At 34.9% G+C, this 18,557-nt stretch overlaps 1 protein-coding gene across 7 annotated transcripts in view; it reads left to right on the forward strand.

Moving 5' to 3' along the window:
• The window catches only part of CASK (calcium/calmodulin dependent serine protein kinase), a 206,662-nt gene that overhangs the window by 178,631 nt on the left and 9,474 nt on the right, over positions 1–18,557 (forward strand). For 3 of the 7 annotated variants that reach the window (XM_021407417.1, XM_021407408.1, XM_021407460.1), the window contains 7 exons: positions 75–143; positions 6,014–6,082; positions 7,424–7,459; positions 10,252–10,448; positions 11,694–11,809; positions 16,199–16,279; positions 16,371–16,451. In XM_021407417.1, the coding sequence (XP_021263092.1) occupies positions 75–143; positions 6,014–6,082; positions 7,424–7,459; positions 10,252–10,448; positions 11,694–11,809; positions 16,199–16,279; positions 16,371–16,451 (649 nt within the window). The remainder of the gene's footprint in view (positions 1–74; positions 144–6,013; positions 6,083–7,423; positions 7,460–10,251; positions 10,449–11,693; positions 11,810–16,198; positions 16,280–16,370; positions 16,452–18,557) is intronic. The other 4 variants (XM_021407442.1, XM_021407434.1, XM_021407427.1 and 1 more) reach the window with 3 other exon arrangements.

Genomic DNA, 18,557 nt, shown 5'->3' on the forward strand with positions numbered 1-18,557 from the left:
CTATCAAACATTAGTGATTTGGAGATTCTATATTAGACATCTTAGTCTTTAATGAAGTGCTTTTCTTTTTGCAGAGGGAAATGCGTGGAAGTATCACCTTTAAGATTGTGCCAAGCTATCGCACGCAATCTTCATCCTGTGAGGTAATGAATTTAATGAACCATCCTTTTTCTTCCTCGGTCCTGTAACTAACTGCCTGCTGATGGCTGAATGTTACTGCTTTCTGGGAAATTGTTTCTGCCTGTCCTGTTAGATCACGCACACCAATTTTACAACAAAGATAACGGAACATGAGTAGGTCTCACCTACCTACTCAGCCTAGCCTTCATGTTCATCTCATCAGCACTTTAAATAACTCTTTACAGCCTACATAAATTTAAAAAAAAAAAGAGAGGGCATCCTCAACTCATGTATTTAGGAAGCCCCTTTAAAAATTGTGTTTTAAACACATTTTCCAGGAAGTATATTAAAGTTCCTAAGCTGAGGAGCTATCCTCCATTTTCAGGCATGAAACATTATTTTGCAACTTTGGGCTGTTAAGGGTTAATTGAATAATTTCTTTCTGTATTACCCTGTTGAGGTAAATTTGTGATGGTTGTCTGTAACAGTTACACGTGCCTAAATATTATGTTTCCATGCAAAAATGGTATTTGTCATTACAGAAGAAAAACAGATTTGGAGTTCAGTTCCCGTGGAACTAGAAACTTGGTGTTATGGTTTTTGCAGAGTAGCATTGTTGAATTCCCTCTTGCTCACAAAGTTATGTTCCAGTTTGCAAATGTAGGGAATTAAATTCTGGAAAATGACTACTTGAGAGGTACTGTTCCAATTTAAGTATACAGAAGGCATATGCACTATGTAGATGATGCCAGTCTTTCCGTGCCACATGCTTAACTGCACAAAATTCCCAAATTAGAATTCCAAGAGTGAAAACACAAACCCTGCTGAAGTCAAGCACCTTAACCTAATTAGAGCTGTGGTTTCACCTTTATTGTTTTTGAGTCTCCGAAGATGCTGGCACACACGGAAGCTATTGTGATTGTCAGAACAATCTGTTCGGAAAAAAAAAATACTGCCTTTGGGTTACCTTCTGTGCTTTTAATGGAAGTCAACAAGAACTAAAAGCTTTTAGAGACAGAAGGTTCAACAAATTTTCACCTGTAAGGTATAAATATGAAAACAAAAGTTTTTCATGAAATACAAAGGCTTTAAAAAAAAAGACTCAAACAGAAATTCTAGAGTGTGCTGATGCATTTATGTATTTACTTCTGTACTGTAGGTAGTAGTTACAATAAAAGATAACCCTCTTCCTCTTATTTTAACACAAAAACTGGTGAAACTATGTATCTCCTTGGAAAGATGATCGTTTGGAGAAAATTAAATGCAGCGCACAACATTAATACCATTAGGTGACGTTTTAGTAGCAGTAGATTGTTTATTTTTCTTAGCTTTCTGTTCTTAGGTTCTTCATGACTGTTTTTTTCACAGAAGACTCTTACCTTTCTTTGCTTTCTTTGAACAAAACACTAGAGCTGGAGATGTGTGATCATAGACAGAAGAAAAAACAAAAAACAAAAAAAAGCTATGTATATTTATTGCACCTCATGGCATTTCGTATTCAATTATTCAGGTGCCTAACTATTCCACTTGTTTGGTCATATCTATGACTTTGACTAGTGTTCCAGCTGTTACAAGTATTCATAAAAAGAAAACATTTCAAATTATGTTCTTAAATCATCTTTAGTCCTTTGGTACAGAGAGAGTTTCTTTCAGATAATTTTTCAGAATTGTGATTCAAATGAGGAATCAAATTGTTTGCCACTGATACAGGCTTAAAAGGGATGCTCAGTGATATTCTTAGGACATGGAAAACTTGCTTCTAGTGCTCTCTAGAAAGATAAATTCAGAGATGTTAGGTCTTCACTAGTAGAACTAACTACGCTATTTTTGGCTGTATTTCAAGTATTTCTATAAATTTATGTTGGTTTTTTTTTCCTGCCTACCTTCAGTCACGGATTGTTACGGATGCAATGTAGTTTTACTAGAAGGGGAATGTAAAACAGAATCAGTAATTGGTTTTGTTTTTTTTAGGTTCCTACCATGATAATAACATCATTGGGGTGAAAAATACCTGAATAATCTTGAATAAACAGAATTAAATATTAGTTCAATCAGACATAATCTGCCTATTTGCTCTTATATAAAGGCTGTTTATATCCCTTTATAATACAATGGTATATTGGTGTTAGTTTTCAGGGAACCTATTTTTTAAATATTTTTTAAAATCCCACTTGCCCTGTTTTTCTTCCTTTGCAGGCATTTAAAAGAAGTGTTGTGGTGGTATTTTCTAATTATTATACCAATTCCATTTTTAGGGAAGTCTTGTCCCTGTAGTTTGTAAAGTATTTCAGTGCCTCTTGGCAATTTTCAAAATCTCAACTGAGTAATTTCAAGTTGTTTAGGAGTGAACTTCGCTTGAAAACATAGCATTTGTGAGCTCCCTTTTAGAAAATCTTGATCCAGTCATTCTACCATGAGAACACCTGCTTAGTTGTTGGTGTGGTACATGGAACACATTACTCAGATATCTAGATAACACAGTGGCCAGGATGTTGTGTCATCTGCTTCCACTACACACTTACTTTTACCTAAGAGCGAACTTCAGTAATAATTTAGAACAGTTGTGTATGCTGATTATACATTTCAGCTAATACTTCATCCGACTGAGAAGCACTTTAGCTCTAGCTACATTTGAATTCTTACTTTGTACTGACAAAATGCCCTAACTTCTTATATTGTTGAATATGTAAGAATGGTAAGGGAAGTACTTTTTTTTTCTTAAGAAAAAGCTTTCCTTGTAAGCAGCACCCTTTGTTTCAGATTATCTTGTGAAACACTTAAGCTGTTTCATTAGGAAGAAAAGCCTTTATATATACGAGATTTTTAAAATCCACTGGTAATCATCATAGATTTATGTACTTAGCCTTGGAATGTTTCCATTAGGGCTAAGATCATAAGACTTTTTGTAGTCTTAAACCTTTGTATAATCTCAAACTTAGAGAAGAATTGCTTGAGCAAAACTGGAGTTGAAATGTATTTGCAGGTATTTTGAAAATCTTGTTTTTATGTCGATCTGGCAACAGTGTTATTAGTGCAGCTGTTCTTGTACATGTTCATGGCACAGGCTGGCCAGGGAGATGCTGAGTCTCCTTTACTGGAGATAACTCAAAATCCACACTTTCCTGTGGAACCTATTGTAGGGAACCTGCTTTAGCAGGAGGATAGAACTAGATGATCTTGAGAGGTCTCTTCCAATCCCTATGATTTTGTGAGTCTGTGTTTCTAATTTGATTGGGCCACATCTAGTAGATGTAATTGATTTCTTCTGTAGGACTGTGTCTCAAACATGTTGATTTGTCATTCAGAATCCATCCATTAGAACAAGGAACCAATGTGAAAGTAATTTTGCCATCATTTGGAAATGATTGTGATTGTTTTTTCTAAGGCTTCAGCTGTGATGCATGAACTGAATAGCAATGATCCTGAAGTCTACCATTTTATTATTTAGCCTGTGGCTAGACAAGATTGGGAATTCTAGATGTTCAAGTAATACTGAAATGTTATTTTATATGAATATTATTATACTCAGAAACATTTGATCCTCTGAGTGCTTTTCTGACTTTTTTCCTAGGAGAACTAGTGATTTGTCTAGTTTTGTGGAGGAACAAACTCAGAATCAGAGATGAAGCATTCCAATCCAAGTCTAAGCAGCCCTAACTTTCTATAAGGATCTCTCTACTCATTGCTTTGTCTCATTAGATTGTGCATAATACAGTTTTTCTCTTAAATTTTGAGTCTTTTTGGAGAGAAGGGTTAGTTCCCTAGGAAATTAGGAACTTAAATGTATTTGAAAATGTGTCTGAATTAGCTAAATATTTTAAAATTATACATATGCTCCTTTACTAGCTTGATATAATTGCAGTTTCTTACAATTGGTACTGAAATCACTGATAGCACTGAAAATGTTTATTTTCCTCAATATGTTTTGACAAGCATTTTCTTTGAATATTGTTCTGTCTTCTGTTGAGAATTGTTGGAGGAATAAAATCAAAATATTCTCAAACCAGGAAAATTTCCTTTAAAGGGAAGGGAGAAGCCTTCAGGAGTGTCCAGAAATAGCGTCATTACTCTAAACATGTTTTTTTTCCAAAAGACTTGGGTGCTTGCGTCACTTTCCAAATCTTTCCCAGGCCAAACCATTACTGGAGTAATAGATCATAACAAACTAGCTTTAAAAATAGAGCAGCAACAACAACAACAAAACAATAACAGAAGTAAATTTCATCCTTCCATCTCTTCTTGAAAGTGAGAGAAATTGGCAGCTATAATTGCTGAGCAAGCAGATCTGTTTATGAAAGAAGGAACATGCTACTTTTTTGCAAAGTAATTTCTCCTAGCTGCTGTTTGACAGTAAAGGTGGTACCAATATGCAGTTCCCTAGAAAAAGGAATAACAGTTCTTTTGGGCAAATATAATTGGTTTTTGCAGTGATTAGTAGCTCATTTGATCTGATCTGAAACTTGTGCTGGAGTGATTTTTCTACATATAATTAGGACTGATTTTCTCCAGTTTATTATGTGTTGTAAACAACTTAAAGAGCCAAATGAGCTTTTGTTCTTACATGTTTAGCAGAAGTACAGAAGTACACAGACCTAAATGATTTTACAGTTATATTACTTTCAGATAGCTATAAATGAACTTTATGAAATCACATGTAATGAGCCCCAAAAAGTGCATGTTCTAGATGAGTCTGTTGCTCATCAAGAATACGGGCAGCAAAAGTAAAGTATTGCTTGCTGTTTAAATTTTTTTGTGTGTGCTTTAAAATAGCTAAGAGTGCTATCACATAATTAATAAAAGTTGGAGAATGTTATTAGTGGACTTTGACCTGATTAATCCTGTTGCATAAACGGTTCAGCTCCAATTCTGTTTTTTAATCTGTTCACAAAAGGCACTCGAATTGATAAAATGTGGCAGGGTAACTTTGTGTTCTTTGAAAACTGTTTTACCTCTTTTATCTACTATCCTTGATGTTACACGAAGTTACCAGTCATTCCTCAACTGACCTTTCATATGGAATGTTATATTCCAAAGTTCCTTTGGGACTAAAGGGGATTATTATTTTTTTTCACGTTTTAGTCAATTATTTGATTTTCTGAAGACATAGCTAGTTAAACTCAATTATCTGATATTGAAGAAGATTGCTCAGCAAGTGACTTTCTTGTCTCTGCAAGACCCAGTCAGGAAGTCCTATCATCCTTTCTGTAGAATTTCTGCATCTGCTTTATTCTCATTGAAATGTAGGATTACAATGGTAGTGTAAGTCAAGAAAGGTGGCTTTTTAAAATGATATATTTTTGCAGAGGTTAATGTTTTTAACCTCATAAGAATGTTGGAGGGGAAAAAAAGAAAAAAAAAATGCTGTAAAATGGATGAGACGACAGGAGAGAGTGTCCAACTTCTGCTCCTGTGTTAGCAGCAGTGGCTTTAAGACAATGTAGAGAGTTATATCTTGAGGAGTAGAAGGTGATCAACAGTGACCTCTACATAGCTAAAAAAAAAGATTTAGAAGCTTCTTTAAACTGAAATATGTGCCTTGTTGTAGTTCAAGTATGCAGCATATAATTTTAGGTGATTGCCTTAGCAAAAGCTACAATATGATTAATGGCCTTCAGCATTGTCAGCTACAGAAGATATGAGTTCCCTGATACTAAAAAGCTGCTTGATTGCTGAGACAGCATAAAAATAATTATTACATAGGACACATCAAAACGTCAAACATGAATCTCAAACTATGAACAAACTTCGGATTTACACAGTAGTATGGAAACTTTCACAGACAAAGCAGCTAAACAAATGGTTATAAGGCTGTGGATGTAACTGTTCTTTTAAAAATTTATCTGTGTTCCTGTGATAGTGTTGTGTTGTTAATGAACCTTGTGTCTTATTTCAGAGAGATTCCCCCTCTACATCCAGACAGTCCCCAGCTAATGGCCATAGCAGCACTAACAATTCTGTTTCGGTAAGATTTCCAGTTCCACACAGAGAGTGTGAAAGTTTTGTTGGTGCTCATCTGCCATTACTGTTATACTTATCGTGTGGTCAGTGGAAAATTTTGTCCTTCTGATAGAACCAACGTTATTACATATGTAACTCCCCATTTTTGTTTTCTAAGAGTTTTTTTCCAACATACTCTTCTCATTAAAGGCCATACAGTGAGTTAAATGTTAATAACTGTAACGTGACACTTTGGTCATTCTTAAATCATAGTTAGCAATTTCCCCAAAGCTAAGAAAAGGTTTCAAGTGGAAGTCTTATTTCCATCCTAAACTTCGGAAGCAGTGTTTGAAGAAAAAATAACTGTGCAGTTGATACTTCGAGACCTGTTAGACTCCATAAGCTTTGTGTTTTGAGCGACCTCTGGAACGTGTACTGGTTTCCGCTATCTGAGTTAATGAATTGGTGTGCCCTCTGCTGTTGTGGTACGTGCACATACTTTGTGAAATACAAGCCTTGGCTGGATATGAAAAGCAAAAGGCTTTAAATTGCACTACAAACCAAGCTATTATCATCACATCTTTAACACAAAGTACTTCCTGTTTCATAATGTATTCAGGTAGAAAGGTGCTGTTTTCTCCTGTTTTTCTAATGTATAGTAGTGTTAAAATTTGTGTTGTTTACCATTTGTCATTGTTCAGACCAATGTAGTAACTGTACCTGCAAGTTCCCTTAGTAAGAGTGCTGTCAATATCATGAGTCACGGGACTAGCTAAAAAACAAAACAAAACAAAAAAGAGTAACTACTCCTTTAATTATTTAAAAAAAATTACACCATTACACCTGAGAAATGATTTGACACAAGGTAAAGTACTTATTAATTAATATAATGAAAAATAACTGTGTGAATAAAAAAAATTAAGACATCTTTGTGAATTAAATAAAAATTGTGACTACTAGTTATAATCTTACTCTTTGGTGCAACTAATCACATATATTTTTAATGATAAAATTTTTAGTAGCTATTATAGTCATTCTTGTCTTTTAAAAACAAGTGGGAAAGGCATTCACATAAAGAGCCTCTTTCACTTGACAGTGCTTTTGTGTTGAAGATGCTGAACTGTATATTAAAAAGCACATTCTCTATCTGCTTAAACTATTTACCTGCTTTCTTCAGCTTGCTGCTAAACAGCCTGAGTTTGATTTTTCTTTAAGAAAAAGGTTCTTCTAAAAACGGGTCAATGCTTTATACTTTTGTCTGACTTACCACTTTGCGTAATGTAGTACGAATCACTAACAAATGGTGTTGTATGCTCTTAACAAGTAAAATGAAAATTTCTTTTCCTGGGTTGGCTTTATTCTGCAGGACTTGCCGTCGACAACACAACCAAAAGGACGACAGGTGAATAGCTATCCTCCATGGGAATGTATAAATTTAGTTGCTAGTGAACATCCCTGCTTATCTTTTCCCCCTCATTCTGTATGTGCTGGACTAAAACATTTAAGCTTTGAAAATTTGTCTTTTTTTTTTTTTTTTCATTTTTCTTTTTAACTCATTTGTTTGTGGCTAATTCAAAATAGCATTTTTTTAATGTGTCTATATATGCAAGAGTTAGAAAGTCATTATAAATTTAATATGAGACGTTTTAATTCAGAATGTGTTAATAGACTTACTGTTGTGTAGGCAAGTGGTGACTTGTGCAGATTTTCATCTTAGAAAAGGTTCAGCGTTGTGTTTTAGCTGAAATGAAGGGCAAGCGCATAACACTCTAAAACACAAAGCTTCTATATTTTAAGTTGATTTATAGTCAGTTGTTAACAAAGCTTTTCAAAGAAATACATGAAGGACAGTTTGTATTCTGAGCTGGTAAGTCTGAAGACACTATATTTTCAGTCCCAAGGCAGAGATTCACAGACCAAAAAAAAAGATCTTCCATCCAGAGGATATGGATTCAACCTCTTAATTATGTAATAGTTTTTATTGCAGTTCCATTCAGAAGAGTCAATGGACCCCATAAGCTGTTGTCTTTGAAAATCTTTTTGTGTGATTTTCTAGTTATGTTGGCTGGAATACTTATTGCAAGAATAGATTTTTCACACTTCATTTCCCATTTTTGAAGCTTACCGCTATATGGTTCATTCTGGTTTCAGTTGTCTTCTGAAGTTTCAGGCTGCCTGAATGTAGGAAAGGCTCCATGGAGGACCTTTCAAGCTGTTGTGTTGGGTTTTGTTTTTCCTCTCATTAGGTAATTTTCCCAGGAGAGGAGAGTTTGTTCAAAACAATATCAGAAGAATGTTGTTCCTTGTACTTGTACCATTCTTAGTTACCTTTTTTTTCAAGTTTCTTTTCCCTTTGAACTAGTGTGTTTTTCTGGTAGCTTATTGTTCTTGATATAGTAAGGGCTAGGATAACAGGTACACTGATATAAATAAGGGAGTGTGTAATGTTTCATGAGCGACCAGTATTGTCTTTGGATGGAGATTTAGTAGATAATGGCCCAAACTGCAGCAGGAATTTGAACAGCAGGGAAAAGTAAAAATGCTGGTCACTTTTCTAGACCTGTGTTAGATTAGGTTGAGGTAAAACAAGGAAATAGTTCAATACTGATGACTTCATAGAAGGCCAGTAACTAAGAGAACTTTCTTTTAAAATATCCATTTTTGTGGAAAAAAGAGCTTGGGTTGCTGATCTAAATTCACACACTCAATACACAATGTAATAAAGGTCAGATTGGAAACATTAGAAGTGGAGTTCTGTTGCAGTTTAAATGAAGGATATTACATTGCAATGTAAAACTATTTAATCTAGTCAGTTTTTAGTAAGAAAATCAGCAGTAGAGTATACATGACTGCCAGAGTCCCTGTAGAGTGATGTTTGTTCATAAACTGTAGGAATTATCCAATTGCCTGCTTTGGACATGATATCAATTCTGACTTTAAGATCCTCAGATGCATTAGGGCTATAATTTTTCAATGGTTGAGACCTCACTAACACATGAAGCAGGGATTTGTATATTATTTTAAAATGTGAAATTAAAGTCCAAATTCCTTCTGTTAATATTCCTTAGAGAATAACTCATTCCCATCATTATTAGAGTGACAGTACAGGAGAGATGTGGACTTGTTAGAGCACGTCCAGAGGAGGGCCACAAAAATGATCAAGGGATGGAACCTCTGCCCTACAAGGACAGGCTGAGAGAGCTGTGGCTGTTGAGTGTGGAGAAGAGAAGGCTCCAGGGCGACCTGAGAGCGGCCCATCGATGTCTAAAAGAAGGCTGTAAGAAAGGAGGGGACAGACTCTTTAGCAGGATCTGTTGTGACAGGACAAGGGGAAATGGTTTCAAATTAAAGAGGGGAGATTTAGACTGGATATAAGGGAGAAGTTTGTTTACAGTAAGGGTGGTGAGACACTGGCACAGGTTGCCCAGAGTTGGTGGATGCCCAGTCCCTGGAGACATTCAAGGTCAGGCTGGAGGGGGCTCTGAGCACCTGGTGGCGCTCTAGGTGTCACTGTTCATTGCGGGGGAGTTGGACTAGATGGCCTTGAAAGGTCTCTTCCAACTGAAAAGATTCTATGATTCTGTGATTTATATGGGACTAGACTTTTACTGAAATCCCTGTATAGAGAATTCCCAGATTCCACCCAACTGACTACATGCAATAGGCCCAACACTAGACTTCCTATTTAACCTAAAAAAATATGATACTCATTTTTCAGTCTAAATACTAATGATCAGTAACACAGCCTAAATCCTTTGTACAATCCAATAATATTTCTCATCATGCACATTTGAAAATGTATCTTGGAACTTCAGTTGGAAATTGCAGCACAGTTCAAGCTATAAGCTGCTGGCTTTTAGTCTATAATGATTTACAATAGTTAATATTGAGTTGGGGGATCCTATCCATTTATTACAGATCTGCATAAAGTCTTCAAAAGCATACTTTCATTTTTGGTGTTCAGATTTTGCAGTATGTAGAAGACATGAGCTTGCAGAATAACATCATATGTCTCCATTGTCGGCTGATGTTTTTTGTCTCATTTTCAACTATCACTTATGCTTTTGCCCTTCTGTTTCTTCCTTTGCTTGTTGCAAACAGTGTATATAACTACATGCACCAATTTTCACCTACTTCCCTTAATACTGTACCAGTAATAATATGGCAGTGTCTTTTATAAACTCTCCTTTGTAGATATATGTAAGAGCACAATTTGAATATGATCCAGCAAAGGATGACCTCATTCCTTGCAAAGAAGCTGGCATCAGATTCCGAGTTGGTGATATTATCCAAATCATTAGCAAAGACGATCACAACTGGTGGCAGGGTAAACTGGAGAACTCCAAAAACGGTACTGCAGGTCTTATTCCTTCTCCTGAACTTCAAGAATGGTATGACTTAAGTTTTCTATTAAAAAGAATTTAGCTTTGCTTGTATTTTTGTCCTTCATGCTTATCACTGTTATATAGCTAATTTGGGTGTAATCTTTCCTTTTAAAAAAAAGTCCATATTGCCTCAGTTCCTGTGGCGTTGATTTTTTTTTCTCACATCTGCATAACAGTAGGAGTTGCATGCAATATCATGTATGTTTACACCTGCGTTATAAGCATTACTTGTGCTTTCTGATGCACTTCAGGAAACTAGAACTGAAGGTTATATACAAATCATTTATATAAGTGGGTCAAATCTATTTCCCCTTCAGGTTCTGAACACTGTTGTCATTGGTACTACTTAAGTGCAAGTGGTGCAGGAATAAGGTGGTAACTAGCTATCAAGCATTCAAGGAGTTTTGGGTTTTTCTCCCCTTTTCCTTTCTCATGTGAAAGCCAAATAGTAAAAAAAAAAAAAAAAAAAAAAAAACCCACAGTGCAGAAACTTACGAAGAACAGATTGAATGATCAGCAGTGGCACCCGCTTCCACAAGAGCAATGCAGAGCATTTAAACAACCCCTTGGAGAACCAATTTAGCAAGGGTTTTAAATATATCAGCACAAACTCTGGCAAGTAAGTCCTGGAGCATGAATGTTAGGACCATAACTCAGGGAAGTTTATTGGTGTGGAAAATCTAACCCAAAATGTTTCACATAAGATTTGCTATGTAAAGAATTAGCATGCTGTAAAAGGTTTAACAGCACCTGTACCACCTCTGGTGTCTAAGGGAAATTCTGCTACAATAAAAACATAGGCAGGTAGCCATTTCATTGCATCTCTTGCAAGCCCTGACACATGGGAGACGCTGGTATACATTGGAATAGGAATATATGCAATACTTCATCCTAAAGGTCAACCTCAAGACATTTCCTCAACACAACACATTTGCGTTGAGCTTTAGAACACAGCAGCCCTTCTAGACTTTGCTCTTCCAGTCTAGTCTACTGCACTGGTCTACAGTCATTTTAGCAGCTACCCTTCCACCCATGCTTCAGTGATATGTGAGCTTTTATGATCAACCATTAAGAATATCTTTATATCAAAACATATCAGTATATAAGTGCATTTAAATCATCAAAAAAAAAGTTTGGAAAAGTCTTACTGTACTCTTACGCTATTAAACAGCCTTATTTTTCTAATTCATCATGCGTGACGTTTTTAAAATATAGTCATTATAACTTGTTTTCTTCTACTCCATATGCCAGGCGGGTTGCTTGTATTGCCATGGAGAAGACCAAACAGGAGCAGCAGGCCAGCTGTACTTGGTTTGGAAAGAAAAAAAAGCAGTACAAAGATAAATATTTGGCAAAGCACAATGCAGGTATGAAAAAAAAAAAAAGCACATACATTTAAGAGGTTAAAATCTTTATAGTCTAAGCCTTGTCGTTAATTGTTCAGCTGGCACTGTTATATTAACCCAATCAGTGACTTACAAAAATGGAAATTAAATTTTAATTATGCCAACAGCACTCTGCTTGTACTTTGCTGTTTAAACTATATAGCTGAAGCAGTTAGAGGCATGCTGCAACAAAACAAATGCATCATCATATATCCTACAATGGTTTTACATTTTTTGGTTGTTACATTTAAACAAGCACTAGAAACAAACAGGATATGAATTATACAATCTGTTACTGTACTGTCCACTGCAGAACACTTTTCAGTAGCATTCTTGTCGGTGTGTTTATAGTAATAGATTATGTATGTGAAAACATCATGAAAGGACATTTTTTCTTGAACCCTTACAGCTACAAGCGTAAGAGTCATTGTGTAGTCAGACTGCTATTTTACAGCTAACAAATTTGACACACCAGAAGTCTTGCAGTGATTTCTGCCTGAATCCTGAATTTTGGATTTCTATCTAGACTGCTGAAAAATTGAGTTGTTTTGAAAGAGATACAATTCTGTATTTTCACATTTCTCTTTATCTGTACAATCTGTGCATAGTATAAGAGCTCATAATATTTCTGTACTACAGAACTTTACATGAGTTATTTGAAAATAAAATCTAAGAAAGTCAAAGAACAATAATTATCATATATATACTCTGAATTCACAGTCATGTTTAAGATGTTTACAGTCAAATATAAAATTACCTGTTACCCTGAAACCTGTATTGCATTGTCTCTAAATATTTAATTAATGAGGGAAGTAGAGATTGAAAGCTTAACTGGTTTCACTTTTGCTGGCTTTGCATTCTGGTTCTTTTAATGTTTCCACTTCACTACAGTAGCACTAAACCATGTTCTACTAATTATGACCTTATTCGAAACTTTTGCGAATGAACTGGATTTTGTCGCCTATACTCTTTGACAATACTCTCTTTAAAGTATTACCACTTGCTCCCATCGTACATTTCCACAGCATGCTACTCCCTTCGATTGTACCAGTATAACTTTGCGTGGTCATGCTGGTAACTGCATTAGCTGAAAAAAAAACTAACAAAAAACACCTTTTCTTTAGAACAGACAAGTTTCATAATATAGTTCACAAATGGAGCTATGTAGTTAATAATGTCAATATGATTACACATGGCATGCTGCAAAGGAATGAGTATGTCCAGGGTAGGAACAGACAACATGTTGAGCTAATTTTGCTTCTGAAGATTTTGTATCAATTAAATCCCCATCGAAGGAGGGTAATCTAGACAATGCTATCTTGATGGGAGGGGGGCATTTTGGAGAAGGTTGACAGCAGTTTGATTGCATGATTTGTTGGCCTTACTGCTTGCCCATGGTAATGCTTTTGGAAACTTTGTTCATCAGTTTGCCAAAAATTAGAAACATGAACACTTGAAGTGGTCATAATCATTAAAAAACATTATTTTCAAAATAACAATCTTACACTTCCCCTTCTCCCTAAGAAGTTAAAAAGTTTATCAGAGGACGAACTGGGATTAATATTTCCTTTAGCAATGATTATTGCTCATAGTCTCCTTCAGGTAATAAAGTTGATGCCAATAATATTTCAGGAAATTAAGAAGTATGTAGATAGTAAGAGGTTCACTGAAATGATGTGATGCTTTTGTGAATTTATTAAGTTTAATTAACATATTACTAAATTTACCTTCTCTAAAATATCACATATGGTATTGTTAGTCAGAACTATTGCAACATTACTTTTTGCAGCTTTTCAGTGCGTGTGTCTCAGAATTAAAAACACATCTTCAGCAAGTATATTCTCCTTTATAAGAAAAATAGGTCATCCCATTTTTCTTTCCTCCATACTTGATAATAGAATAATGTGTCCTTCAAGAGATACCTTCTTGATCATACCCCTTATCATTGTAAAATCTGTTTGGAACCAAAACCTACAGAAAAAAAAAAAAAAACAATTTTAAGGTTCATTAGCATTTCTATAAGTGCTCTAGAGATTATCTCTAGAGATATACTGCAGTGATATTTACATTTTTAAATTTTTTTTCTGAAATGTTATTGCAGGACTTCATAAAAGAACACTCTTCAGAACATACTAGAACTATGCGTCATATTATGCATAATGTAGAAAATTGCCAAGCTTTTATAAAATATGTTTATCATTTCTTAATGTGATTTATTTGCCTCGTGTTTAGACTACTGCATGGTAAAGTTTATTTTGTGCATATACTTTTTATTTTACTAATATATTACAAGTCATATCTCAATGACCCCTGTACATTTTTCATGCTGTCTTACTCCCAATGGCCTCTGTGCATGTAAGTAACCTGTCAAGTGACAATGCCTCTTTATTTGCTTCTTACTGTTTCCTTTCAAGAACTCCTTTTCTTTATTAGCTGGTAACTCAGGAGCATTAAAAGTTCAGTCTTTAAATGTATCCCATATTCCTCATATCTTGTGTATATTTAAAAAATAGTCATTTTCTTTTGTGTTTGAAATCCCTACAATCATTAGGTAACTCCATGTAGACTGAGACATATCTTCTTCATGCTACTAATTTGTGATGAAGGCATTAATATGTACCATTTCTGTTGTTTGCTCCTGTTGTTTGTATCTAACATAACATGGTTTTGTTCAAGAAGAAAATAAAGGATTGATTTCTTTTATTTTTTTTCAATGGGAGAAGACACCTTTCCCAGTAGATAGTTAGAATGGTAAAACTAGAACAGTTAGAATGGCAAAACTGTTTAACATGTTGTAGATCTTTATATCTTTCTGATATGAAATGAATTTAGTTAATTTAAACAGTGCAAAGTTGCAAAAATGAAGAATTCCATGTTTGTAGTTTGTGGAAATGAGGAAAAATATGACTAACTTCTTGCTTGTTTTATCTTGTAATATTTGGGGAAAGGTTGAAAGAGGTTTTTTTCTTCATCATGAAGTGCAAAATGCTTCGAATGAACTTAGGAAGTTTTCATATCCGTATCTTTTCAAGTTCTTAAAGAGTCAAGTATGCCAATTGACTAATTAGTAGTTCAACTACATTAATTGTACTTTTTTTCTGGGTTAAAAACAGTGCCATTGGATTTAACATCTGCCCTATAAAAAGAAATATATTAAGTAAACCCTTTGCTGCTTTGATTTTAGTACAAAACATGTGCTTTCGGGTAGGCTCTATAGTCAGAATGTCTCCAGACCTTGGTGCTTGGTGACTTCTGGTGCAAGACAACACAATCTCCTGCCCCTGTCTACTTACCGTAGGGGTTTTGGACCATGAGGAGAGGGAAAGGAATGTATCCAGATCTTTGCTTAAAAATGTAAATAAGAAAAAAATAGACAGGATATAGTTCAAGTGAATACACCACTTGGGACTTGGAAACACTCAAAAATATCATACTTAAGATGCAGTCTCTCCCTTCTGTTTACAGTACATCCAACTACAGAACTGTAAACTCTTGCAAGTTATTCTATTCGTAACTGCTGATTGCTCTAATCTTTAAAAATACAATCAACTGCCTCCTGGCTTTTCTTTTTTTTCCATCAAAATTCTTCAAAAACAACCACAGATCTTGTGTTATTGGGCAGAGTAAGAAGCTGTTTTTATGAACAAAACTTGATTTGTCAATCATTACATATCTTGGCAATTGACAACAGATTGATAGGCACAATGGAATTCATTCACTGCAGTTGAAATCATTTTTGAAATAATACTTTTACAATTTTTCCCTAAATATGGTGGAGGTTCTTTTATGTAATGTCATCACTTTTTGTTAAACTTTTTCGTTCTATCAAAAGTTTTAAAAGCATGTCAATTTATCTAGCACGTGTGTTCAAAGAGAACTCTAATTACAATTAATGTGGTAGCTTTTTTGAAGGAGAAATACCACAAAAAATTAACCCTCAAAAATCATGATTACTCAAAGATCTTGTTAAACATTAATATGAAAGTATCCCTATCTTTAGTGTAAATAGATGTTCTCATACTGTATTCATGTTGGTCACTGTCTACAGATTTTCTTTAGTATTGCTACTTCTTAGGAATGCAAATGTGAATAGCATGCCATTTTAGCTGATTTTTGTGGTCTGCTGAATATTGCATGAAAGGACATGCAAATTTTCCTGAGCATTTCAGTAGCTGTGTTATTGCTTTTTAACAGTTTTCTTAATGGACACTTTTCTTAAAATTACATAATGAAATGGTTTTATTTTCCATAACATATTGCTTTGTATTGTAAATCTAACACTTGCTAAAATGACGATTTGTAGCATAATTAATTATCATCCTTAATATGCCTTTTTTTCTTATCCCTCTGGGGCTTTCTTTTGTGTTTTAGTGTTTGATCAATTAGATCTCGTCACATATGAAGAAGTAGTAAAACTGCCAGCATTCAAAAGGAAAACACTAGTCTTACTAGGTAATTTTGAGTTATTATTCTGATCATAACAGCATAGTTTTTAACCACATGTGGTGGAAAACTAATAAATGGTTTTTGTGTTGTGGATTAGGTGCACATGGTGTTGGAAGACGACACATAAAAAACACACTCATCACAAAACACCCGGACAGATTTGCTTACCCCATTCCTCGTAAGTAACAATGTTCAATGTAGTGCAAAATTACATAGCATCCTTGACAGCAGTCCCATTGTAGTACTACACATGTTCAGTTTTAGTGAGATTAATCTTCTGTTAAGGATGAGTGAAATGTGGAAGGACCAGGAATATTTCTTGTTTTGTTTTTTTCAGAGGAGAGTGTAGTAAGTAACACTGTTTCTACACTGAGTGTTTCTTAGTATTCACAAAATTTATTAAGAAAGAAGACTAAAATGTTTTTCATTTTCCTGTGCTAATTTAGCACTTACAGTTGAGTTAAGACTGAAACAGCCATGAGGCTAAAAACTGTGTGTAATTCCTGTGGGAAGAAAAATAAACTAGACTTAGAGGAAAACTTTAAAGCCTACCTTGTCTCAGTGTCTTAAATTAATTTTCTCAGCTTAGTTTTGACTACTGTTATTATATAAAAATAACTCTCAAGTTACCAGAGATGACAATAAGAAAAAGAAAATGAAGTTAACTTCACAGCTCACCAAATGGGTTGTCACCAAAAGCACAGGGGCATTTTCCCTTCACAGCATTCTCAGGCAGTCCCATGGCAGGAACTGTGTATTCTTCTACATTATTTGTTGGAGATGCAGCCTTTTTCCTCAAGCCTAGGCATTCCAAAAGAAGATCATCCAGCAGCTAAATCTGCCCACTCTTGTTTCAGGCTGACTTCAGAAACTATAGGAAATCAGGAAATGTGTTCTCTGTTACAAAGATCTAAAGCAAAGAGTAATAAATGTTTTACAATGTACCTTTCACCCAGGCTCTCTCAAGTACTATGTGTATTGTTCTGGGGAGGCAGAAGCTGAAATGGTTATTTTGTCTTTAAATTCATTTATAAAATGAACTTGCATATACTATGAAGACCATACCTCAGATTGCCTGCATTAGATTCCTGCTCTGTGGAAGCATTTAAATTGTTTCACTGATTATATAAGAAAACTGAAGAGACTAGCTGCAAGTCAGAGTGCAGTCCAGGTGCTTAAGCATCAGTCTAATGTTTAGATAACTCCTTTAGACATCATTTAACCTTGAGCCCCACTCCAGAAAAGCAGTGGCCTCTGTTAGCTCCTGTGTCATACTTGATGGGACTGTATGGATGTATGAGGTTTAAGGCAGATTTAGGATATTTAGTATAGTACTTTATGCTCATGTTTAGGGACCTAAATTAATCCCTTATTTTAGCTATCTGAAGTAAATCATGTAAAATGCATCACACACACCTGACCTGCATTTCAGCTGACTGTAGTTAATTGAATTTATTCTCTTCAGCAATCAGGGATGGATTTTTACTGCATTTTCTTCATTCTTTTGAAAAATTATGGTAAGAGTAGGTAACTCCTGAGGTGGGCAGTAAGTTGTATGTAGTGTTTAGCAGCATGGTTTATGGAACAATTATCTAGCTCCTGAAAACTTGATCTTAAAGGTCAAAAAGTCATGTCACACACTGGTAGTTTACAGATTAGTAGGCCATACGTCTCTTACCACATAGGTTTAAAGAAGCAATATATTTGAAAAGTAAGTCATTGTTAGGTAGCTTTTATCTGACTTGACCACAACTAGTTAGGCCCTCATGTACTTTTTATACTTTTACACTCTGAAGAAAACCACATAAGAATACCAGTATTTAAAAAAAAGAGTTATAGCAAATGTAGACGATTGAAGAGGAAAGTAGGAGAGCATATAAGTTCTAGTAGACCTATGACAGCAGTGAGTAGAATAGTGGTATTATAGGTTTTATATAATCCATTGTTCTTGAGTTCCTTAAAATAAAAACTGATCTATAATCAGTTCTAATCTAAGATCTATAATACTAATTTTCAACTTCAGAAAAAACTGCTAGTACTACTAGCAAAATACATTGCTAACTAATCCTCAGAGTAGTAGTAGACATATTTAAAAATGGAAAATGAGTTCAATCTTTTTAATACTTTGAAATTATGATAAGGTTGGATCATATGAGATTAGATTGCAAAGAAAGGTGGTGTTTCGGATGTAGTATTACCAACATAAACATGAGCTCTCTGAGCCTTCCCTCCTAGGAGAGATGCTGCAATCCTGTGGTGACTTTTCACTGGACTCCCTCTGTGT

The sequence above is a fragment of the Numida meleagris genome, chromosome 1, assembly GCF_002078875.1.
Source record: "Numida meleagris isolate 19003 breed g44 Domestic line chromosome 1, NumMel1.0, whole genome shotgun sequence".
Lineage (NCBI taxonomy): Eukaryota > Metazoa > Chordata > Aves > Galliformes > Numididae > Numida > Numida meleagris.